We start from the raw sequence: 26,314 nt of genomic DNA, 5'->3' as shown, positions 1-26,314 counted from the left end.
TGGCGTGGGGCCCCCGAATTTGCATTTCTAAGTTCCCAGGTGCCCACGCTGCTGCTTCAGGACCACAATCTGAGAACCTGATTGGTACTGGACGGGGTGAGGAGGCGGGGAGATTTTAAGAAAGATGCATAGACGCACAGAGGTGTTGGGATTAAAATAAACCCTGTGGAATAGAATAGTCCTGGCACACGATGGAGAAAATGCTTGTCAATGAACCTCCTCTTGACGTGTTGTTTGTAACAGGTGTCAAAGACCAAGCAGAACGAGGCTCTCGTTCGAATGCTGCTCGACGCTGGCATCGACGTGAACGCCACGGACTGCGTAAGTTCGCGCGTTTAGTCACCTTGAAATGATATTCAGAATGGTATTTGCGGGCAGAGTATTTGTCACCTACAGAGTCACTCGCTTTGTTTTCCTAGACACGTCTACATGTTCCTCGTCTTTCTTTACGTTTCATTTTTCTTTCTTTCGGTTTTCACTGCTAGTCAGGCGAGCTGGGGGTTGGTTAGATGCTGCCACTAAACTCACAGGGATCTTTATGGACTGGAGGACAGTTTTAGAACTTTTTAAAACGTTTTTATTTTGAGAGAGAGAGAGAGGGAGACGAGTGGGAAAGGGGCAGAGAGAGAGGGAGACACAGAATCCGAAGCAGGCTCCAGGCTCCGAGCTGTCAGCACAGAGCCCGACGTGGGGCTCGAACCCGCAGACTGTGAGATCATGACGTGAGCCGAACGAAGTCAAAAGCTCAACCGACTGAGCCGCCCAGGCAGCCCCCAGCTTCTCATGTTTTGCTGTGGGCATTTTCACAAGTCATACACGTATCGGATTCTCAATTTCTCACCTGTAATGTGAGGGTAGCCACAAACCTACCTTGCGAGGCAGACTCATGTAGGGTGCTCAGCAGAGTGCCTGGCACACAATAAGTGCTCAACGAACAACAGCTGCGGTGGCCAAGCTCCCAACCCACCCATAAGCGAGTCCCCACCTGTAAACTCCATGGATGAAGATCAAAGTCAAAGAGCCCAAGTGTCACGGAGGGCGTGATAAGCAAGCAGCAGTGAACTTCTTCCTGTCTCTAACTAAATATAAGGTTTTGTTCTCACCTCTCACCCTTGCACCCTGCGTCCCTCTTCCTCCCTTAAATGATCATACATGGGCCCGATGTTTTTTTGTATGACGTTTTATTTTCTTACATTGACTGGATGAAATTTTGGATTCCCAATTGTTTATTTAAAAAGGAGGCAAGTTGAAATTTGAGTAGACACGAACCAATATTCTGTGATCCTTGATTTGTTTTATGGTGTGTGCATCTCTGTGGGTGTGTGTGTGTTACCACTGTTCCCTGAGAGAGAAAATGTGCCCATCCCTGTTTCTATTAATTATTTACATCATTTTAGTTTTGATTATATTGGTATCATCATATGTTTAAACGGAGATAGCTCTACGTGTGTGTGCACGTGTGTGTGCGTGTGTGTGAGAGATTGAGAGAGAAAGAACACAGGAGAATAAGTTACTGAGGTGTATGTTTTTCCTTTTATTTAAAATAGAATCTTGGGGGATACCTGGGTGGTTCAGTTTGTTGGGCGTCTGACTCTTGATTTTGATTCAGGTCATGATCTCACGGTTCATAGGATTGAGCCCCGTGTCACTGTCGCTGTCAGTGCAGAGCCTACTTGGGATTCTCTCTGCCTCTCTCAAAGTAAATAAATAAATATGAAAAAAAAAAAAGAAAATAGAATTTTTGGGTTAATTTGGATAGACGACTATGGTGCTCTGTCATTCCTTAGAAAACTTCAAAATGTATTAAGATGTTATTAAAGATTGGGTGAATGGTTCGCTGAAGGTTTTTCTTGGTCCTTTCATTGAAATTCAAAAGGTTTGAAACTTTGCCTGTGATCAAAATTTCTCTAGGATATTTTTCTGCTTCTCGATATGTATCTCTAGCTGGACTGTTACATTCCACACACACACACACACACACACACACACACACACACACACATGCGCCACCATTTTTCTAAGGCTATCTGAATATTCAGATAGTTTTTCCAACTCTAAGTAATGCAGCGCATTGTATTTCTAGGTAATTACACTCACTTTATTTCACATGGAAAAGTTCAAAGCCAGCTCTTTGGTGCATGATGTTATCACTTAAGAAAAATCAGCAATTGCAGCATTATCCGTTATGCTCTTGGAAGAGTTGATAAGGTCTGGCATTAATTCGTCACATACCCAAACCATGGTTGTTGGGCTGCTTTTTGAAAGGCAATATCTGGGGCACAAACGCCCTAGCTGTCCATCTCTTTTCCCTTGTAGTTGGTGTTTTAAGTTAGTACCAGCAGAGTAGATCCGCTATTTCAGAATGCAGAATATAAGCCACAGCAAACCAAGCATGAGAGGTTTCTACATAGAACCAACTGCACCGATCCTGGAGCTGGGCTGTAGCGACATGAGCACCGTCTTCAGGTTGCGGGGATTTTGATCAACAACCACGGGGGATGATATTTGCAAAAAAGCCCGTGTGGGGACCCTTGAGGAGAAAAGACGGCACGATGATCGAGGCGGTGATTGCCCAGACATATAGAATCCCACCAAGAAACCTTGAGACAATTGAGCGTTAACTTCTTGCAGGTTGTGTTAAGTTTGGAACAGAAAATGAGAAAGGAAGATATTAATGGCTTATAGGACGTTAACCATATACACATGGGGGCAGGGAAGGCTTTTGAAATACAAGAAAAGTGGGTGTGCGTGGATGATTTGCAGACCGGTCTGCTTGGGGGGACGCTCTAGGATGTGACAGGTGCTTGCCGAAGGAGCCGCCTGCCGGGTCCGTAGAGCCCACGATGAACTCCCTGTTGGTCTTTCGGTTTCAGTACGGCTGCACCGCGTTACATTACGCCTGCGAAATGAAAAACCAGAATCTCATCCCTCTGCTCCTTGAAGCTCATGCAGACCCCATGATCAAGAATCGGGTAAGAATCTGTGGGCTGTGGTCCCATGTCCTTCCAGCAACAGCATCTCCTAACTTGGGCTGTGTGCTGAAGTGAATTAATTGCCTCCGACGTTGTTGACAGCAAAGCTAATTGTCCTCACTAAGGAATTACGTTGTCCTATTCCCGTTAGAACCAAATGACCTTCAGAGCCCTTGCCGGGCCTGTAAGTCAGTTGGTCTAGACTGTTTACTAGGCCTTTTGCATCGACCTTGGACTACATTGGAGACAAAGGACCGTAATTTCTTTTTCTCCTCAGCGTGGTGAGACTTCGCTGGACATTGCACGGAGATTGAAGTTTTCCCAGATTGAGTCAATGCTAAGGAAAGCATCGTAATCCTAGAGGCCTCACGTGAAGAAGTAGAAAGAAACTAAAGCGCCGTGTTCTCTCTCCATTTTGGACAATCGGTCTGTGGACCGCTCAACCTGGATGCTGCAATTTTACGGTTACCATGGGTAACCCTAATGGCGGTTGCCATGGTGACATTTGTGGAAGAGCTTTGTACTGATGATTTTTTTTTTCTCCCAGTGGAGTTCACCATGGTCATAATCTTTCTAGGAGAAACACTGAAGTCGTGGGAGTTTCCACTTTGGTCAACACAAAGGTGACATTTCCACCCCGGTTGGTCCTGAAAAAGAGAATCGCAGTTGGCTGGCTCGGTCCTCTCTTCTCAGGAGTGTCACTGTGACCAAGAGGTGGTCCTGTCTATGTCATACCCAAAAAAACGACTGTTTCTCTCCGTCCTTTTGAGTGGTAAGAGGAAGATTCGAAGTAGATATATTTGTATAGAATGATGTGTTGGGGGTGGTGGGGGAGAGCTTCATATGTAAATATTCATTTGGTGAAACAACTTCAATAAAACCATCTATCAGTCGTCAGGGGTGGGGGTATTTAGGCCACAGTCATGTTGGGATCCTACAAGCCAGGGATTTTTCTTCTTCTTTCCCGAGAGCCAATTTAACTAGAATACCTCTAGACATTTTGCTGTCAGCTTATAAGTAAAATCCGTCTTAATTATGAACAAAATCAGGCAACTATCAAGATGTTTCCTCATGGGGCGCCTGGGTGGCTCAGTCGGTTGAGCGTCCGACTTGGGCTCAGGTCATGATCTCACGGTCCGTGAGTTCGAGCCCCACGTCGAGCTCTGGGCTGACAGCTCGGAGCCCGGAGCCTGCTTCCGATTCTGTGTCTCCCTCTCTCTCTGCCCCTCCCCCGTTCATGCTCTGTCTCTCTCTGGCTCAGAAATAAATAAACATTTAAGAGAAAAATGTTCCTTCAAAAATACCTTTATGATTCTCTCGTGAATACCAGGCAGCTACTAAGGTTGTTCTTTCTGTTTATTTTCATTGATACAATTCAAAATATTATTATTAACGTGGGACGAAGGATTTCTTTACAATAAATAGAGCAAGAGGAAAAGATGGTATCTGCATTATACTTCCAGGAGGGAGATAGTGAATATCAAAATACATTTCTCAAGTCCTGTGTCAATGACACAGAGTAGAAATAAACACATTTTGAAAATGATCAAATTTTGCCAAGCAGGACTGAATCATTAATATCTTTAGACATGGACTGAAGTGTAGACATATCACACACTATATGAGGTCACAAATGAACAGTCTAAGAAGAAAAGATTTACCATCCTTGAACAGAACAAAGGGCTAATGAAAATCAAATCCGGAATATTTATTGGGCTATGTACAGAGCCTTAAGGTGTATGTTTTGTGAAGGAAATAGTAGTGTGTAGATACAGATTCAGAAGCCCCTACGTGTCTCTGAAATTATTTTAGATACATGGCACCGAATCGAGTTAGCAGGTGGCTCTGGGGGACGGAATCAACAAATGAACTTCACACACCAGTGTACCTTCCACACGCACCTGTGTACCTTCAATTTGGTTTGCAAAATTACGCTATCACTCATGTGTGACCGTAACTGTCATCTTTGAGACGGTGTGAAAATTGAGCATTTTCTTCTATTTGTGACTGACTCTGGGCAGTTATCAAGATCAAAGAATAAAATATGCGACGGTTTGCTGTCTCTATGCTCATGACATTCTAATACTTTCTTCCTAGTTTTTCGTTTTTGAAGGCAGAAAACCGGGGCAGACATTTGTGGACATTAGGTCTTCTAGCGTCAGTCAATGAACTCTCAAATGAGCTGGGCTAGATGCTAGGTACTGAAATACGAATACGTGCTTCATGGAGTGCGTAACGTGCTTACGGAAAACTCATTAAATTCCTCACAAAATTATTTCCTCTGAGACTTAACTATAAAACCCTGGCCCTTTAAATGTATTTCATCCATATTGTCCTCTCTCCGTCCCTGCCTCCCTTCCTTCCTTCCTTCTCTCCTTCATTCCCTCCCTTTTCTTTCTCTTTCTTTCTTTCTTTCTTTCTTTCTTTCTTTCTTTCTTTCTTCTTTCTTTCTTCAGCTCAGCTTCCTGGAGTAGTATTATGTCTCTACACCAATAAGGTGAAAATGTCCAGGTTATTTTGTCAAGGTTACAACAGTCCAGAGATTCAAGACCTCTGTCTCTGTCCCAATCAGTCATTTTACTTGACTGGTCCAAATAGATGGCTTATAGAAGAAAATTAACATTTTAAGGGGCTCTCTCTGAATGACATAGGGAATCCTGGATAACCTCTAGCGGTCAGGTAAAATTTACCCTTCAGGATGGTAGAATATGACACATGAAACCTATGTTCACCCAATCAATATTTTAATTAGCTGATAAAAATTTAAATGTCAGTTTTAGTGTCAAATACAGGAAATCTCAAGGACTATGCACTATATCTCTGTCGTCCCTTCTCCACCCCCCTACTCATATGGTGGGTTTTCAATTCTGGAAATCCTTAAAATCCTCCATTTAAGGGTTCCCTCTTCCCCGAGGCTTTTCTGAGACTTGTCAGTGTCCACGGTTTCACAATCGGATGCCACACACTCCCTGGGAAAAGCTGGTTTCTTCCTGCTTCATCAGGTGTATGATTTCATTGTACACACGGTGAGGAGCGTCCAAGCCCCAGATGAAGTCCACATGTGCCCATTCAGGAATGTTCTTATGGTAGATGAGATTGGTCACCTCGGCCAGCAGTGTCTTCACATCCTCTGGGTTTGAAAGCCAGTCCTGACCCCCCGTCCACATCGCCGTGGGGACCGTCATGTCTCTAACTTTGTACCTTACAGGAGTTGGCTAGAAGAAAAGAACGTAGGTAATGTTTGGGTTTTCAAGCTCACAATTTATATTTCAAATAAACGATAAAAATATGCCACGTGTGGGGCGCCTGGGGGGCTCAGTCGGTTGAGCGTCTGACTCTTGATTTCGACTCAGGTCATGATCTCATGGTTCCTGAGACTGAGTCCAGAGTTGGGTTCTGGGCTGATGGCTCCGGGGCCCGCTTGGGATTCTCTTTCTCCCTCTCTCTCTGCCCCTCCCGCACGCTCTCCCTCTCTCTCTCAAAATAAATAAATAAATAAGCTTTTGGGGCGCCTGGGTGGCGCAGTCGGTTAAGCGTCCGACTTCAGCCAGGTCACGATCTCGCGGTCCGTGAGTTCGAGCCCCGCGTCGGGCTCTGGGCTGATGGCTCGGAGCCTGGAGCCTGCTTCCGATTCTGTGTCTCCCTCTCTCTCTGCCCCTCCCCCGTTCATGCTCTGTTTCTCTCTGTCCCAAAAAATAAATAAACGTTGAAAAAAAAATTAAAAAAATAAATAAATAAATAAGCTTTTGAAAAAAAAAAATATGCCATGTGTTGTGAAGAAAGGTGCTCAGGCACCCGCAGCCAAGCAGAAATTCAAGAATTTCTGTTCAGCCCCTGCTTAAAGGCACAGTTGGTTAACCTTGCTGGGCCTCAGTTTCTTCATCTGGGAAATGGGGATGACACCTGTAATAACTTAGGAGGTTAAGGGAGAAACCATGTAAGTTGGCTTCCACTTTAAGCATTAATTTTCCATTACTTTTCTTCCTATTAATGAATACTTAACACACACATTATCTTTGGAAGATAATGTTCCTGTCCTTTTAAAGGATGATTTCAGAAATTTCACAAGGCCAGAGGGAAATTATATATATATATATATATATATATATATATATATATAATTATTATTTTCAATATAATTATATATAAATTTAAATATAATATATTTTAATATATAATATATATTATATATTATATTATATATAATATATGTTATATGTATATTATATATTATATATGTATAATATATGTATGTATGTATATATATGTATGTGTATATATAATATACACATAATGTATGTGTGTGCATATATAATATACACAATATGTATACATGTATGTATGTATATATACATATATACATATATATGTATATATTCATACATATATACACACATGTACACACATATATGCATGTACATACATGTACATGCATATATGTACATACATATATGTACATACATACATATATATGTATATATACATATATAATATACACATAATAATATGTATATATAATATATATATTATATATATATGTTATATGATTCTATAGAGAAAGGCAAGAGATTGGAGCCTCACTGAGAAGTCCTTGGAATCTTCACAGAGACTTTCTGGAATAACAGAAAGCCCTTGAGGCAGACCCAAGCTCAAAACCTGGGGAAGTCAATGGCACTGGAACGCAGGTAGTCTGAACCAAGCGAGGTAACAATTAGAGCCCGGCTCCGGTCTTCTATCACCCGAAGAAAAGTATCCAGGATTCCTAACTGACACTTTTCCTTTGTCAAGACGTACTTCCAGATCATACTGGCTGTCCGAGCCCTGAGGTTGATCAAGCGCCTAGAACTCTCCACAGTGAAGTTGAGGCTCATTTCTTCTCAGGAAATCCACTGTGGAGCCAAGGTGTCAACCCAGGCAGTCCTGGTTGACTCTCTGGGGCTTTCTAAGAATTGACAGTTCTGGCCTGAGACTGTGATTTAGAATAAGAAATATATATTTGGTTTCCATCCCCATTTCTGGCACAGAGCTCCTAAAACCCTTGGAGTTTACCAGGTGATGAGAGCCAACAAAGTGTCTTTTGTGAAGTTAATGAGCTGACTTTTGGACTTCACCCAAAGATGGGGGCTGGCCCCCCAGTGGACACAAGCACGTGAGGGCTGGAACTTTCAGTCCTGCCCCCAGACCTCCAGGGAGGGGAGAGGGGCTGGAGACGAGTTCCATCGCCAGTGGCCGATAATTGAATCAATCCTGCCTATGTAAAGAAGCCTCTATAAACATCCTACATGGTTGGGGACCTTCCTAGCTGGCGAACACGTGGAGATTTGGGGAAAGTGGCATGCTAGGAGAGAGCTGGAGGCTCTTTGCCCCTCGCCCACAACCTTGCCCTATACAGCTTTTCCATCTGGCTATTCCTGGGTCACTGTCTTTTGTAATAAATGGGTGATCTAGTAAGTGAAACGTCTGTCTGGTTTCTGCTAGCCAATCCGGCAAATTAACAGAACCCAAGGGGAGGGTTGTTAGATCTTCACTTTATGGCTAGTCGGTCAGAAGCACAGGAACAACCTGGGCTTGAGATTGCCATCTCGCTGGAGGGCACGCTCAGCAAATCGAGCCCTTGATCTGATGCTGTCTCCAGGTAGTGCCCGAATGAAGTTAAATTGTAGGACCCCAGCTGGTGCCCGGAGAACTGCTTGTTGGTGGTGAGGGATCTCCCCGTGCTCACACACACACAGAGGAATCGAGTGATCGGAACTACCTTCTATAGCCTAACTTCGACACAAAAGGTCGGAGCATTCTATGGTGCCATTAATGCATTTTTCTCTTTTACGTGTGAGAACACTGAACCGAATTCGGGTCGAACTCCAAGGTGCTGTGATTCTACGACACCTTTTTGGCACGCGTGTCTTCCTTTCCTTTCCCTGACCATTTCTAGGACTTTGTTGCACACGCTGCGTTCTCTAGAATGTAAAACATTTATGTTGATAAAACTATCTTGAAGCTAGACTGCTTTCTCCAAAGGCATATTTTAGGAAACAGTGAAGAAGGACCTAACAAAAGGTAGCTGATGGCTGTGATGGAGACTATGCCGGTCAGGGCGCTCCCAGTCTATCCCATTTCTCGGCTTTTTACATCTAGACCCTCAGAGGCTGGCCTCTATCGGGCTCCCTCCGGCTCTATGTTTGCATGGTCAGTATTTGTTTGCATTCACACAGAAGCCAACCAATAATCTTCAGTGGGGATTTCACGCTCAGAAGAGTATCCTAGTCCCTTCGGACTTTCCACAACGGTTAATTTTATCCTGTAGCATCGACTGTGCATTTTCTTAGGTAATGCAATAACCTTTCGTATTTTTCACTTGCAAATTACAGATTCATTAAAAGTGTGACCAGCGGGACTCTTAAGGGTTATCGAGTCCACTAACTTTTAAAGACGGAGACATGGGGGTCTGCGGAATCAAAAGCAGCTCGCCCAGGACCACACAGAGGGTCATGCAAGAGAAGGACTCATGGGCATTGAGTGAAGCAGCCTGACCCCTGCCATCTTCATTCACGGTTTTGTTTTTTATTTTTATTTTTTGATCCTAAAGGATCCTTCTACTGACCACCACAGACGACACTCTTCCCTTCACTAAATCTACCCTGTCTTGCTCCTTAGAAGCCCAAGTGCCTTCTTCCTGGAGGCAGCCTCATCGAGAAAGTTCTGCTACTCCATCATGAAAGCAGGAGGCCTCTTGGCTAAGCCGTGAACTTCTCTAGTTTCTTTTTCTTTTAAAGTCGACTTCACACCCAGTGGTGCACAACGCTGGGCTTGAGTTCACTCATGGCCCTGAGACCAAGACTTGAGCTGAGATCAAGAGTCTGATGCTTCACTGACCGAGCCACCCAGGTGCCCCTGAACTTCTCTTTTCAAATGGAGTCAGGCCCGAATTTGCTGGCCAAATTCTCATATTTTATTCCCGCCTTGACAAAAAACAAAAACAAAACCAAAACAAACAAAACAAAACAGAAACCCTGCCGCGATCACTTCCCTCCCGTTTATTGCCAAAACAGGATGCATTTGATTTTCTTACCTGATTGCCTTTCTCCAGATTTTTGGTCTCGCTCCCCCAGTCAAACGCCCGGAGTTCCCCAGAGTTCACTGCCTAAAAGGAGACAAACGGACATGGCCTTCAAAGGCACCAGACGCATCTGCTACCACCGTCTGTAGTCAGGAGGGAACTGGAGAACCAAGGCTGAGGCTGCTCTTCCATTCGGGGCTAGGATGCTTTCCGGGAAAGCGTAAAGGCAAGAGTGAGGCCCTTTCGGGGAGAAAAACGTACCCGGAAAGCACTTGCCACGTTGTCCTACAACTGCAGGAAGTGCATGCCCAGAGCAGCCCTTGTGCAGTTGGCTGTCCCGCAGGACCAGCCGGCTGCGGCGGGAGAGCGCCCCCTAGCGCTCGCGGTGGGGTGGTGCTCGGAGAAGGCGACCGAGGTACAATCCAGGTCAGAATTCTTCTTTGCTTTTGATTATAAAGTCTCTCTCCCGCCCCGCTACCGCCCCCCGCCCCGTACACACACACACACACACACACACACACACACACACACAGCAATGACCTTAGAAGAACAATCTGACTAGGCTCTAAATCCTTGGAGAAACAGGACCCATGTTTATGGCTTTTAAAGGTCCTCATCATATTCTTAAAACTTTCTGCTTGCAGTAGGATCCCTCTGGGATTTTTTTTCTTCAACAAAGTCGTAGTTTTATTTGTTTACGTGTTCCACGAAGTGGTAGTTGCAGTAGATGAGAATCTAAGGTTAACCACGCTCTAGCTTTCTGTCTTTATCTCCGTCCTTCCTCCGACAGCCAGTCTACGTAGACTCTGCAGTACGTCTCTAACGAGCAATATTAGGTGTGGTGCTTCTCCACGTGTGAAAGGCTAATCAGCATCCACACGGTCCGAGAATCAGTTCTGAGCGATCCGAGATCCACCCGCGGCCCCCAGAGACAGTTCATGTGACTGGTGATCGGGACCCTCCCGTCTGTGACTGTCGGTGAAGTCAGCAGCACAAAGGACTCCTGTGAAAACTTCTTGGGGTATTTAGGTCCTGCCTTCACATTTTTATTACCACTTGACCGTGCTGCTGGAGGAGCCGAAAAAGATAATGGAAACGTGATCTCCGGCCTCATCTGTGACGTGTCCAGGGACAGAGAAAGGTCTCTCTTGGACCATCTGAAGTCACATTCTTCAAAAAAAATTTTTTTGGTGTTGATTTATTTTTGAGAGAGAGAGGGAGAGAGAGCTTGAGCAGGGGAGGGGCAGAGAGAGGGAGACAGAATCTGAAGCAGGCTCGAACTCACAGCTCGCGACCTGCGCTGAAGTCGGATGCTTAACCGACTGAACCACGCTGGCGTCCCTGAAGTCACATTCTTAAGGTCCACCCAAGATTCCTTGAGCCATCTCCCTCCCATCGTCCCTCCCATCTCCTGAAAAGATTCACTGCTCTAGATTAAATCCACAGTGGAAACAGCATTGACAGGATCACGTTTCCTGTTGGAATACATGTGAAAGAACACTTGCGCAGTCAAAAGGACATCCTTCGACTATTTCAGACAAGACGCACAAAGACCCTCAGCCAAGGCGACGTTCCTACCTGGCTCCAGTGTAGGATATTTTGCACAGACGTCCCGGCGGGCGTATGCGCCACATACACGTTTGCTCGGCTCTGTAACAAAGCACGAGTGGTTTGTGGGGTGTGGGAAAACTCACGAGATGTGCACCTTGACAAGACCACATCTCCAGGGGGTCAGAGTAAGACATGGGAATATCGTTAGTTTAGCAGCAATTATCTACGAAACAGACATATACACATGCACATAAATTTTAAAAATGCCACTAAATGTATTCTCAGGCACCTGTATTTTTTCATCTGAGAACAGCTTCTCTTTAGACATCTGACTTCTTCTAAAAGCTTGACTAAGATAATTAAGCATGAGGGCTCTAGAACCGGGTCTGTATTCAAATCCCACCTCTGTCATTCAATTTGGGAGTTCTTTAATGCATTATATATTTGCTTAATTAATTCTTTAGGTATTTAATGCATTAAGTCTCAGGATACTAGTCTATAAATGGACGTATTGATAATACCTGTCTCATAGGGTTGTTATAGGGAATCACTTGGCCTGGCATATAATAAATGGTAGCTATTAATCATATTATTAATAAAAAAGGGAAAAAAACCTTTAGGAGTGAAAGACATATGCCCCCGGCTGCTGGGAGCATGGCTGGCAGACTGTTGGACTTCCTTGGAGTTGGGGGGGGGGGTCCCAGTTGCAGAGAGCTGTCCTGCCCAACGTCTCCCCCGGTGACATCCGTAGTAAGTGACGGGTTGAAGCGGGATTATAAAGACCAGCCCCTTCACCCTGACTTGAGACAGCTTGGAAGGGTCATCTGATATTCACATCAACCGAGGTTCCCACCGAGACCCCATAGCGACTTGACGCTTTCAGTCTACTGAATCCTGCTTCTTTCCCTGCCCTGGGTGCCATCCCAAGGGTCTCACTCCAAATCATTCTGCACACTAATCTCCAACTCAGATGGTGCTTTCTGAGGAAGCCCGCCAGCGACCCCACCAACGGTGGCTATGCCTAAGCTGAACGGAGATTCCGAGACGTCCCCTTAAACTACAAACTGGAAGGACCTACGGAGAAAGAAGAGGTGTGTGATGTCTGGCAGTTAACTCACCTCAGTAGAGCTGCTCTCACACCTGTTCCATCCATAATCTACGAAGTTAATATCTAGCAATGCCCTCACATCAACCTTGACTCAGCCCGTGTTGAAGTATTTTCTGCGTGTTAGTATGATTTGAAGAAAACCGAATTAGTTGGTGTATGTCATTTCTCTAAGCCTGCCCTGTAGTAGCTCACTTTCAGGGACTGAGACCGGTCACTCCTAGTGGAAACAGGATTTATTAGGCTCCCACTTACCATGTTCATATTGTTGGCGTTAAATCCTCCCAGAAGTAACATGACGTTGCTACAAATCTGATCAATAATCATCTGACCACACAGGTAAATAACAAACTGTCTGAAGAATCTGGTCTGGTACAGAAATTCTTTTTTGCCAAACAGCCCCTGTAAAAATATGAAATGGGGTAGTAGTTATTACATTAGCGTTCAAAAGAAGTGAGTCTAATTTAAAAGCATACAGATCTTCCTCAGCTTACGATGGAGTTATGTCCCCAATAATACCCCATCATAAGCTGAAAATATCCAAAGTCAACAATGCACTTAATACACTTAACCTACTGACATCATAGCTCAGCCTAGCAGACCTTAAACATGATCAGAACGCCTACATTAGCCTACGGTTGGGCAAAGTCACCTAACACAAAGTCTATTTTATTTATCTATTTATTTTAAAGGAGATTTAAAAATATTTATGTATTTATTTTGAGAGAGAGAGAGAGAGCGAGAGAGCACACAAGCAGGGAAGGGGCAGAGAGTGAGAGAGAGAGAGAGAGAGAGAGAGAGAATCCCAAGCAGGCTCCACACTGTCCACATGGAGCCCTATGTGTGGCTCAAACCCATGAACCGTGAGATCAAGACCTCAGTGGAAATCAAGAGTCGTACGCTTAACTGACTGAGCCACCCAGGCGCCCCAACACCTATTTTATAATAAAGTGTAATTTATTGGGTACTGCGCCGAAAGTGACAAACAGTGGCTGTGTGGGGACAGAAGGGTGGTAAGTGTATCATTCGTTGACCCTCGTGACCCTGTGGTTGCCCAGGAGCTGTGGCTGCCGAGAAAGGATCGTACCAAATGTCACTAGCCCAGGAAGAGATCAACATTCCGAATTCAAAGTATGGTTTCTAGTGAATGCTTTCGCGCCGTCATAAAGTCGAAAGATCATTATGTCGATTTTATATTCTGCGTGTCGTGGCAAATCGGGTTGGAGACCCTTCTACGCAGACAGGAAGTTCTCTGAGGACTCACATACCTTGATCATCATATCCGGCAGCAGCAAAAATTTGGTGCCAGGACTTTTGGCGTGTTTGACAGTGGCTATGGGTGCTAAAGCAAAATACATTTTGATTTTCTGAGCCAGTTCTGGCATGGTGGAAAAAGCAATAAAGCCTACAAAAGAAGAGATACGTCAGTGTGGATATTGAATCTCCTAAAAGCCGTAAAATACTGATTTCACTCTGGTCAAGTTATTTCAGGAACTCCGTGTGATGGTGTCTTAACCGTCCCAGGGAAATACAAGCTCCTTAAAAGGGGAAAACACCAGCCGCCAAAACACCTCTGTGTCCCCTAAGACATCTTGCAAACACTTTCCAACTAGTAGGTTCTTATTACATTACCGAATGGACCTATTGAGTCCAATAGTACGGACTCTGAGAACATATATATGTAGAGGGAAGTAACTGTGTGCTAGACACTTTTCAGGGGACTTTTGTAGCTCTTCCTTCATTTAATTCTGACTCTTGCGAGGGAGGTATTGAGGCAAATCTCTGCTTTACGGTGAAAGAGGTTGAGCGTTAGAGAAATCACCTTGTTTATTGGTAACGAGCATGTTCCGTAACATAATGGGTGTTGGGAGAGCAGGGTTTACGCTGGTCTCCTTGACTCCTACCTTTTCTGGAGCCCAAACTGTAATGTAGTCCGATGTAGTCCAATGTAATGTAGTCCAAACTACCTCTAACTCTGCTAAGAAGGAGTGATTATCACCATCTTACAGATGAGGAAACCGAGACCCGAGGGGCTGGATAATTGGCTCAAGGACATTCAGCTACGAGGCCCCAGAGCCAGATGTGATCTAATTCCACATCTGTTCGCCTCGAAAGCCCTCTCTCCTTCTACCACACCACAAGCTTCTCTCAGCTCAATCCCTGGTTTCCCACAGCCCTCGGAGTGGGAAGAGGATGGGGTCAGTTTTGAGACGCATGTCGGATGACAGATCCCAGGCAGAGCCACGCGCACCGCATGCCCGCATTTCTGACCGTACAAACCTGCTTTCCTTCGAACCTACCCATGGTAGTGCCCTGTGAATAGCCGACATAATAGATCTTTTCCTGGCCGGTTTTCTGCAAAATAAAGTTTATGACTGCAGGAAGGTCAAACCTAGCCATCTCATCATAACTATAAGGGGGGAAAAGACAAAGTTACATGAAAAATTATAATCAGAAACGACAAAAGCAGCCCCAGGGTTTACAAACAAGCCCCCGAGGCGTCATCCCCACCGGCCTGTTACTGTGTCCCTCACAACCCTCAGAGTGGACTTGTTTCACACCCGGGACACATGGGGGCCTCTGGGACCACCAGCTATTTGCACACTGCTGTTCTCTCCAGATGTGATCACAGAGCGGTAATCATCTTCCGTGGATGTTTACTGAGCACATGACTTACCTCCCAGTGGAGGTGTCCTATTACACAGTTAGTAGAACAGCACAGGGCCGTGCACATTCATTTGTATGGAAAGGATTGAAAATGCTGCGGGGCCCTTCTCTGAGCACAAGGATAAAGAGCAGGTTGAATGCCAATAGGTACTTTAAATAAAAACATTAAAAACCTTTCGTAAGAGTGTGAGATATGTATTAGTTAAATTGATGGTCCCTAAGACTTCATGATTTCCCTCATATCTTTTTTTTTTCTTTGAGAGAGAGAGAGAGAGAGAGAGAGAGAGAGAGAGCATGAGTGGGGAGAAGCATAGAGAGAAGGAGAGAAAGAATCCCAAGCAGGCTCCATGCTGTCAGCACAGAACCCAGTGCGGGGCTCGAACTCACAAACTGTGAGATCATGACCTGAACTGAAACAAAGAGTTGGATACTTAACAGACTGAGCCACCCAGGCACCCCAAGTTTCCCTTATGTCTTTAATGTTGCCTGATCTCATCACTTTCTGGGTATCAGTCCTTGTCATTACTCAGTGGGGAGTTAGCCTCAGGATGTGCATCTACAAGGAAATGGACCTACATCTTCTCTCCTCCCAGTCTCAACCACCTGAAAACAACCACCACTTTTAGCCAGACCCACCTTCTACTTGGGAAACCCGATCTTCCCCACTCCTCCCCCCAAAGAACCCCTAGTGAAATTAAAACAATTGAAGGACATCACGGTAGGATATTGATGAGCCAACCAAGGTAAATTATCCAAATGCTAGAAGCCATATTCTTTATCCAGTTCTCCCAAAGACATCCATGTCCACCTCCACTCTCAACACTGTCGTATACCTGAAAGCCCAGAACTCATCTTGGTCAATGGAGAGGGTCTTGTGTTTCCGAGACCAGGTGTTTCCCCGGCTGTTCCCCAGCCACACGTCAAAACCAGCATCGGCCAGAATGAAGCCCAGGCTGTTGTTGGGAAGGTTGGAAATCCAGTTGCTGGCGTCTCCAAGCAGGCCATGCTGCAGGAACACCACAGGCTTGGAACCTACACGGGAGAGAATTTCAGCTGCGTGAAATGTTCTCCACCTTTCTTGGTACCCTCTAGGGTGTAAGGGCTTTCAAGGCCAAAGGACCTGTGTTCAAATTTTGATTTAGCTGCTTGCTAGATGGATTGTGTTGGTTGGTCACTCAACCTCTCTGCTTCTTGATTTCCTCATCAGAAGAGCAGGATTTTTGTTATGATTAAGTAAAATAGTGCACAAGGGGCAGATGGGGCCATGCCGGGCACAGAGAAGAGATCAATAAAGTTCAGTGTCCATTGTGGTCTTTGTGTAGGTTTTACTATCACTAGATGTGTCTGGGCACCACAGAGGACATTGGAAGTGTCCTGGAGGCAGTATAGTATCATGATTCAGATAATTGTGTAATGACAAATATAATGATCTATCATCTACTTTTAAATGTATATATAATGTATTATTATAAAATTATATATAGATGTATGTTTCGCCTATACCATATATGTAATGGTTTAATGATTATGGGCCCTTCATGGCAAAAGGATTCATTAGCCAGCTTGAAGAGGTTCCCACTTCTCAAATATGGGAACCTTTGAGACTCAAAATAAATAATGATAGCAATAAGTTATATCCCAGTGAATACATTAAGAATGCCTAAGACTATATTGATACCCATCAATAAAAGAATAAACAAATAATTAGAGAGGGAAAGAAAAGTTCTTACTTACAGTAAAATATCAATAAATATGGAAAGATTGATGGCCTTATAAAATCATCAGGGGATGCTAAAATCAGTGGGTAAAAGTTCAGCGAGATATAGTATATTTACATTATCTGAAAGTATCTCCTCAAAAATTATTTGTTAGTTACAAAGGGGAAAATGTTGGATTCAGAGTAGAAAACCTGACACACTCTACCTTAACAAAATTGTTAGAAAGCTGATATCGCTAAAGGGAACAGGACCAGTCATTTATGCCATTCACAAACATTAACTCAAAATGTATTAAGACTTAAACGTGAAGCCTGAAACCATAAAATGCCTAGAACTAAACATAGGGAAAAATCTCCTTGACATTAGTCTTGGCGCTGATGTTTTTGGATAAGACACCAAAATCACAAGCAACAAAACCAAAAATGAACAAGTGCGACTGAGTCAAACTAAAAATCCCCTGCAGAGCAAAGGAAACGCGCTCATAGTGAAAAGACAACTCACAGAATGGGAGCTAATATTTGCAAACCATGTATCTGATAAGCAGTTAATATTCCCGAATAAAAAGAACTCGTACTACTCAATAGCAAAAAAAAAGCCAATCTGATTGAAAAATGGGCAAATGATCTGAAAGGGCATTTTGCCAAAGGCGACATACGAATGTTCAACAAGCACATGAAAAGGTGCTCAACATCACTCATCGTCCGGGAAATGCAAATCAAAACCACAATGAGCTATCACCTCACAACTGTTTGAATGGCTGTTATAGAAAAGAAGGAACAACCAGGACGTTGAGAATATTGGGGAAAAGGGAACCCTTGTACACTTGGGTGGTAACATAAATTGCTACCGCCATTAGGGAAAACAATATGGAGGTTCCTCAACAGATTAGAAATAGAACTACCAGATAAACCAGCAACTACACTTCTGGGCATATGTTCAAAGGAAATAAAACCAGTGCAATCTCAAAGAGATATCTACATTTTCATGTCCATTGCAGCATTAAAAGATTGGAAACAACCTAAGTATCTGTTGACTGAGGAATGCATAAAGATGTGGTGTGTGTGTGTGTGTGTGTGTGTGTATAATTTAGCCATTTGTGACAAACATGGATGAAACTAGAGGACATTATGCTAAGCAAAATAAGTCAGGCAGGGAAAGACATACTGTATAATCTCACATATATGTGGCATCTAAAAAAAAAAAGAGTTGAACTCCTAGAAACAAAGAATACAACAGTGGTTACCAGGGACTGAGGGGTGGGGGAAATGGGCTAATATTGGTTAAAGGGTACAAGTCTTCATCTATAAAATGAGCAATTCCTGGGTAGCTAATGTAGAGCAGGGTGGCTATAATATTAATAGTAATATTAATATGAAGGTAATAATAGGTAATGTCAATAATATTATCAATAGGTAATAGGTAATATCAATAATATTATCAATAATAGGTAATATCAAGCTAATAATATTGCATTTGCTAACAGAATGGATCTTAAGCATTCTCACTACAAAAAAAACATAAGTAAAATAAAATGGTAACTCTTGGGGGTGATGGATGTGCTTGCTAATTAACCTGCTTGTGGCGATCAGTGCATAATGTATCAGAGCAAACCATCACACTGTGCACTTTAAATATATACAATTTTGTCAATTATGCATCCATAAAGCTGGGGAGAAAAGAAGAATATTTTTTAATAAAGCGAATATCACCAGTATCGGGACAAGCCGTTATCATGTGCTCCAAAATATGACACATTGAGGGCACATCTCTGCTTCTGTGGCATTCCCGCCAAAATGTATAACCTGCATCCCATCATGAAGAAACGCCAGACAAAACAAATTGGAGAGCGTTCTGTAATAACTGTCCAAAACGCTTTTTTTTAAATTTTTTTTTTAACGTTTATTTATTTTTGAGACAGAGAGAGACACAGCATGAACGGGGGAGGGGCAGAGAGAGAGGGAGACACAGAATCGGAAGCAAGCTCCAGGCTCTGAGCCAGCAGCCCAGAGCCCGACGCGGGGCTCGAACTCGCGGACCGCGAGATCGTGACCTGAGCCGAAGTCGGGCACTTAACCAACTGAGCCACCCAGGCGCCCCCAAAACGCTTTTAAAAAATGTCAAAGGCAAAGAGACAAAACCTGAGAAATTGGTTCAGTTTATAAAGGAGAACCCCCTCACCCCCAAAAAAACCCCACAAAACATGACAACTAACTGTGGCATACGACCCTGGATTAGATTACTGACCAGGGATAAAAGCAAATATAAAGGACTTTGGTATAACTGACATAATTGTAATATGGGATATGCAGTAGGTAATAACATCAATCATTCAATTTCCTACCTTTTGAGAAATGTGCTGTGATGAGAGAAAAGAACATTTTTAGTGAAGGCGATCAGGATACCACCTAGCCTCCTAGGGGATTTTCTCCTCGAAGAGGCCAATAGAAGCTGCAGAAACAACACTGGCCACAAGAGGGGAGTATTCTGCGTCAACTGGACCCAAAAGGCAGGTGGATGCACTGAACTCCAAACTCGCGTGTGACGAGTGAACAGTCTAAGTAAACAGGATGTGAGGAAACAAATTCCATTCAAGAATGGGGGCTGCAGGTGATTCGTGAGCCTAGGAACTGCCACAGTCACTCGATCGCTCAGAAGAGCTGTGCCTGGTTTACGTCCTAGGATTAGCGGGGCTTGGTGAGAAGTTCTTTCTGCAACTCCCGGCTACTTGTTTATTTGTATAAAATTCATTAAAATCCATTCACTCAGTCCACGTATGTTTATTGGCATCTAGAACGTGTGTGGCACTCTTTTAGGCACTGGCTGTGTAGCCTTCAACAGAATAAAGTCCCAGTTCCCGATGAGTTTACATTCTGGTTGGGGGAGACAGATCGTGAATAAGTAAATATCTATCCCACCAGGTGACAGGTGCTATAGGGAAAAGGAAGCAGGATAAAGCGGCGAGAGCCTGCTAGGTGGCAAAGGGCTGCTATTTTGAAAAGGGTGGTTAGGGAAAGAAGGTGATTGAGAGGACCTAAATGAAGGCCCGGGCAGACTGTGTAGCTATCTGATGAATTGGCGGTCCAGAGGGAGCACGGTTAAGTTCAAAGGCACCGAGGTTGGGGCATGCTGAAGATATATCAGGCAGGGTTGTGCAGCTGGCATAAAACAAGTTGGTTTTCAAAAAGCTGCACAAGTGTAAGTTGCAATAAAACAGAACCCTAGGGGCGCCTGGGTGGCGCAGTCGGTTAAGCGTCCGACTTCAGCCAGGTCACGATCTCGCGGTCCGTGAGTTCGAGCCCCGCGTCGGGCTCTGGGCTGATGGCTCAGAGCCTGGAGCCTGTTTCCGATTCTGTGTCTCCCTCTCTCTCTGCCCCTCCCCCATTCATGCTCTGTCTCTCTCTGTCCCAAAAATAAAAAAAATAAAAAACGTTGAAAAAAAAATTAAAAAAAAAAAAAAAAACAGAACCCTAAAGCCTGTTCACACCAAAGACAATAGCATTCACCCAGCCTTCCCTGGTTCTAGTTACGAACGTGGGCTCGAGCGGCAGACGGAACTTGATTTGAGTGTGGGTTTTGCAACATTCTAGCAAGTGCTAGCACAGGCTTTCTGGACAAGTTACTTAACCTCTGTGAGGGGCAGTTTCTTAGGAGTATTGTGAAAGTTAAATGAGACGAATGCAAATAAAACCCGTAGCCTTGTACCTGGCGTTTAGAAAGAACACAATATGAAATTATATTATCTGTACTCATCACAAATAATGTAGTTGCTGTTATACACGTAGAGCTAGAGTATTCAAAGGAACAGAGCCAAATGGAGGCAGAGGGTGGGCACACTTTCATTGGTAAGGAACGCGAATCTTTTAAAAACCAGCATGAGCTGAAAATCCCATATACAAAGAATGGGATTATATGAATTGTAGAAAGGTCTAACAAATTTTAAATGTACACGTGTTGCCTGAGTTTTAAAAAATTTTGGTGAGAAGTTGGGCAACATCTCAAATACTTAAAGTGCTGTTCAGATGGGGGATAGAGTGTGCAGGGGTGGGCGTGAGATGCCATATTGAAATTTGCATTCTTCATGAGCAGGGCCTGGTGTGGTCTGGTCAAGAGACTGTCAGTGAATATTCTAGAACGTCTCTATAAAGGGAGTTTGGGGATGGGTTATTTGCTAGAAGGGGTCAAGAAATGGACCTTCCTGGAAGGTTTTTTTGTTTTTGTTTTTGTTTTTGTTTTTTAGGAAACCACTATGTTTCTTTGAGATAATTGGAGATATTGGGATTAATGTGGTGGTTGTGATGGAGATTATGGGGGGTAGTGAAGCTATCTTTTGACCCGAACAGTGGGCTCCAGTCTGTAACAAGAACACAGACTCCCCTCTACACACCCAAATCACAAGGAAGTCATCACTGTAGGGAAGGCTGCCATATTGGAGGGGCATGGGGTGAACCATACCTGTCTTCTTAAGTTTCGTTAGGCCTTGAGGAATTCTGTTAACAGAAAGGATATACCCATCTTCTGTCACAACTTCATACTCTTCCCAGGGATAGCCTTGATGTTGGATGATTTCACTCTAAGGAAAAAGCACAGTGTCTTTTGAGTTCAGTTCTGTATGGCTATACTCTCAATAGTTCAAAAGTAGTAAGTAGATTCCTTGACCTGGAAGATGTGGACAAGACGTCCCTTCTGTTCCCTAGTTAAGCATGTTACCTTAGAAAAACTAGCCACCAACACTAACGCCAGCTTTCTTTGCCTTTAATGTGGAGAACGGACCAGACAATGGTTCTCAAAGTGTGGGCCCTGGACCCAAAGCATCAGCATCACTTGGGCACTTGTTAGAGTTACAAGTGATCCGTTTCCCTCCACGACTATTGAATTGGGAACTGGGAGGGATTTGTGGTTTAACGAGCTCCTTCGGAAATTCTGATTCACCCTAATGTTTAAGAACCACTGGACCAGAACACTGATTCCAAAGCCTGAGTGGACATCAGAATTATCTGGGGCACTTGAATGTACAGCTATCTGGGCCCACTTCAGTTTAGGGATCAGGTAATTCTAATGCAGTCAATGCGGGCATCTGTCCCAGGAGAGCTTATGAGAACCCTTAGACCATGGAATTTCCTAAGGTTCTTTTCAGATCTAAAAACCACAGACTCGGGACACCTAGGTGGCTCATCCAGTTGGGCATCTAACTCTTGGTTTCAGCTCAGGTCATGACCCCAGGGTCACGGGATTGAGACCTCGGTCGGGCTCTGCTCTGGGTGCGAGATTGCTTAAGATTCTCTCTCCCTCTCTCTCTGCCCCTCCCCTGCTCATGCTTTTTAAAATACAATGCAATAAATACAATAAATACAATAAATACAATACAATAAAAACCACAGACTCAAGAACAGCAGTTCTTAACATTTTTAGGTCAAGGATCCCTCGGTGAATTCGAGGAGAACTATAAAAAGGAATACACACATGGACACACAAACACGGTTTTGTGTATACTTTCAGGAGTTCCTGATTTCTTGTTGCCTGTGTATGGACCCCTGTTTAAGGACCCCTACTCTACACAGTTATCACATGTAGAAGGTCTTTGTGAAATACGAGCCTTCAGAAATCTGCTCCGTATCTTCACTATTCCTACCCACTGTCATTACCCAGAGGAGGGAATTATTTCTATCAGCTGCTGTGTTAAAAGGACCGATAGAGGAGAAAGCCGGGACTGAAATGCCCAGCGTAGTACCTGAGGAAAAGCCTAGTAGTGGAGAGAAAGTCCCTGAGGTCCCACTGCTTGGCTTTTAATCCTGGTTTGAACACTGATACACAAACTAGCTGTACGATCTTGGGAAAATTAGTTAACTTGTCCTTGTTCCTCAATTTATAAACCTATAAATGAGGTATGCCCATGGTTTATACTCCATGGGGTTCTTGCAAGGAATGTGAAGAGATAATGCACATATAACACTCACTAGATTACCTGGCACATAGTAGGTGTTTAATGCACATTAGCAACTACTGTAACTAAACATCACGCCCACCCTCTCAAGTAACTACTATTCATTTTGCAGACGTGAGGTTAAGAGACCTTTTTTTCAGAAAAAACTTCCTGAATTCCCTGGATTGGGTCCCCCTATTTTATGTTTTCTTCTTTGATTTCACTGCTCTTGTCATTAGCAATTGAGTGTCTATTTTCCCTGCTGGACGGTATAGCTCCATGAACTAGGGTCTTTTGGTATCCTTAGATCTCTGTAACCTAGTGATTAGCACACATCAAGGGCCTAATAGGTGCTCAGTTAACACCAGGTAGAAAACCACACGCATGAAGCCAGCTGTCTACCAAAACATAGGAGAGATTATATCCGTGTAAATCAGTACACGGAATCAAATCTGTTCAGACTCCGAACCGCTTATATTTCATATTTCATTTCTTTGAATCGAAACCAGTAATTATATGAATTTCCTACTTTACTTTGCCTCTCCACGCATGAACTCTCAATGGCAGAGTCGGGTTCAATGGATTTTAGTATTAGGGCTCCTAAGGTCCCAAGGGCGCCCGGCGCTGGGCACACCCAGTGGGTGAGGCCAGGGAGACCGGCTCTGTCTATGGCTAGAGAGATTCCCTCTAATTACTCAGAGGAATGTGTGTGGGACCTTCGCCGGGCCGGGAGGGAGGAGGGAGCCTCTCCTCACCTGGGAGGGTTCACTGTGCAGTGGTTAGAGTGATGAGGCTTGTGTTCGGGCAGGCCTGGACTGGAGTTGAAGCTACGCTACCTGCCAGTGGTGTGGCCCAACGGATGCTCCTCATAGCCTTTTTATTCTGTTTCTTGATTTGAAATACGGGGATGATCCTACCTACTGCAGGGGGGCAGTGAGGAGGACACGGCCCCTCTGCCGTTTTCATGACAGTATCTGTGACGGGATACGCACAACTTGATGAGGGGCGCTGCTGAGCTCCACTAAGAGCTCGAAAGTGTGCTGAAAACTTCTCTGGGATGCTGAAAAAGTCGTCACGCCGTTCATGAGTTCTACCCCTCTCTAGATTTCCTCCAGGCCCTCTTATTGCCAGCCATCCGAGTGACCAATCCAAAAGAGGGTAAGGAGAACAGACCAGAACGGGCACAGGATGTGACGAGGAGCAGGACAGTAAGGAGTGAGAAGCGAGACCCTTCTGATCCACACGAGATGCCACAGTGGTTTCTCTGCTCCTAGAATGAGCCTAAGAATCCAGGAAAGAGTTAAGTCGTGCTCGAAGCAAAAGGATTAAGCCACTAGCCCAAATCCACTGAATTTGTTCAAGGAGAATGCAGGCTTACTCACTCACTGGCTTTCTTCCCAGTACCGTGTGCTGGTCCATGACTACGCTCTGCCGGCAAAAGTCACGACCACACATAAATATAATACATAATGCAGATAATAGGCAGTGCAAAAGTTAACGTGGGAGCCACGTCATTTCCCCCCAAGCGTGGAAAATCCCAACTTACAATATTCATGAATGCTTCTGGGTCCGCTGCTTTAGTCGGCATACCTCCCGAATTCACATTTCTTTGGAACAAATATGCCACCACAATCAGAAGCCACATCTCCGTCCTGTGTGAGACAATCCACACTCTTGACAAGAGTTTTGACATGATCCAACATCTGCATGTGTGTTTTTTCCCGGCGATGGAACAACCGGTTCTAATGTCAGAAGGATCTGGAGGTTTAAACACTGTTTCCTGAGTGTCCCATCTAGGACGCTGCCCCCAAATTCTGAGACAGATTCAACAAGCTTGGTTGATAGGAAGGAAAGAACACCAAGTAGACTGGCAACGTGGCCGAGGATGTCCCAACGCCACCAGGCTCCTCCTACCGCTCACACGGCTCAAACTCACCAATCCTCACCTTCTAGGTGTGGGGAACTTTCTTTGATGCAACCTGGAATTATGTGCACGTGATACAGCCCATAAAACCCCTGTTCTTCATCATCAGGAAATAAGAACCATAGGGAAGATCGTTTTTCTTCTATTCCTAGTTTTTTTTTTTTAAATGTTTATTTATTTTTGAGAGAGAGGGGTGGGGGGAGGGGCAGAGGGAGACAGAGACAGAATCTGAAGCAGGCTTCAGGCTCTGAGCTGTCAGCACAGAGCCTGACATGGGGCTCGAACCCACGAACCGCGAGATCATGACCCCAGCCAAAGTTGGACGCTTAAGTGGACTGAGCCACCCAGCTGCCCCCCCCTTTTCTCCCCTAGTTTTCAATCTCTCTTCCAAGGGTGGAATCCAGTCTGCAGAACGTATTACAAGTTTCGATAGCCACCTTCTAGGGTTTCAATGATCAGTCCTTTTATTGAAGATCAATGTAGCTTATAAGGAGTTCTATTTAACATGTCAGAAAATTACAGGACATTCCCTCTTTTTTAGTGATGAGTGAGATCATTGGTTGGAAGAAAATGCATCTTCCACGTTTAGACCCTTTTTTAATGTGGCTCCATTAAATAGACACGTGAAAAAAGTTTCATGTGGGGTCGTAACCACTGGCTAATTGCCGAGAGATTAATCAGATGGATACCTGGTAATTAAATCGTCTGCAATAACTAGAATGAGTTGCAGCCTAGTTATTTGCACGAGCTAAATGTCCCAGTTTGTTGTACTGTGTGGTCACGCGAACCCCTCCTTACCTTACTATTATTTGAACGGGCCAGGAGGATAGACGTGCTGTCGTTTTGAGAAAGAATGTGTTCGCATGTCAGAAAAAACACCTTATTTAAAGTCATATATTTCTTTACCCCTACATTAGCTCCTTAGAGTGGAGCAGAGAAGCAGGCTAACTTACAGCCTTCTGGAATGTGGCTGGCCAAGGAGCCCAAGCCAGAACAGGACTGATGGGTCTGTGAGAAAGTACCACCCACAGTCTGGGCCTCACCCAAGCTGGGCCGGCTGCACAGGTGCTGTGGGGGAAGCTGGAGGCTCTTATTCAGACCCACCTCAACATTCCCACCAGGCCCTCGCTAAGGAGGGGCCCTTTGACCTAGTTCAGGACAGCAGGGACAGCCGTCTAGCTCTGAGGATCCCCGTGTCTCCAGTACCCTCTGCACTCACTCTCCAGTTCTGCAGAGCCAGACTCTGGCTCCCCCATCGCTGCCCTCTTGGGACTTCTCGATGTCACATAGCTAGAAAAAAAAGCAAATCTTTTGTTTTTAGAAATGCGAAGGCATGAGATGATTAGCCAACGTTACCTAGGTGGGTTGTGGTAACACCAGAACTGACATTCAGGCGTTTT

General features: G+C 44.4%; 2 protein-coding genes across 5 annotated transcripts in view; one reads left to right on the top strand and one right to left on the bottom strand.

Moving 5' to 3' along the window:
* ANKRD22 (ankyrin repeat domain 22) overlaps positions 1-5,034 on the top strand; it is a 44,006-nt gene extending 38,972 nt beyond the window's left edge. For all 3 annotated transcript variants that reach the window (XM_045039896.1, XM_045039897.1, XM_045039898.1), the window contains 3 exons: positions 244-321; positions 2,874-2,972; positions 3,250-5,034. In XM_045039896.1, the coding sequence (XP_044895831.1) occupies positions 244-321; positions 2,874-2,972; positions 3,250-3,327 (255 nt within the window). In that variant the 3' untranslated portion in view covers positions 3,328-5,034. The remainder of the gene's footprint in view (positions 1-243; positions 322-2,873; positions 2,973-3,249) is intronic.
* LIPM (lipase family member M) lies at positions 4,311-24,875 on the bottom strand. 2 transcript variants are annotated; one of them, XM_003993868.5, is made up of 10 exons: positions 24,537-24,873; positions 21,523-21,640; positions 16,186-16,384; positions 14,986-15,095; positions 13,954-14,090; positions 12,941-13,087; positions 11,608-11,679; positions 10,042-10,113; positions 5,524-6,187; positions 4,311-5,319 (listed from the first exon to the last, which is right to left on the bottom strand). In XM_003993868.5, the coding sequence occupies exons 1-9, from the start codon at positions 24,681-24,683 to the stop codon at positions 5,918-5,920; spliced, it is 1,272 nt and encodes a 423-aa protein (XP_003993917.1). In that variant the 5' UTR covers positions 24,684-24,873; the 3' UTR covers positions 4,311-5,319; positions 5,524-5,917. The 2 variants fall into 2 exon arrangements, with proteins under 2 accessions (XP_003993917.1, XP_019669812.1); XM_019814253.3 differs by lacking the exons at positions 4,311-5,319; positions 10,042-10,113 and having other exon boundaries at positions 5,700-6,187; positions 24,537-24,875.
* Between the last annotated feature and the right edge of the window lie 1,439 nt (positions 24,876-26,314).

Source organism: Felis catus, chromosome D2 (assembly GCF_018350175.1).
Source record: "Felis catus isolate Fca126 chromosome D2, F.catus_Fca126_mat1.0, whole genome shotgun sequence".
Taxonomy (NCBI): Eukaryota; Metazoa; Chordata; class Mammalia; order Carnivora; family Felidae; genus Felis; species Felis catus.
Note: the sequence above shows the minus strand (reverse complement) of the source record. Positions and strands in the feature narration are given on the sequence as shown.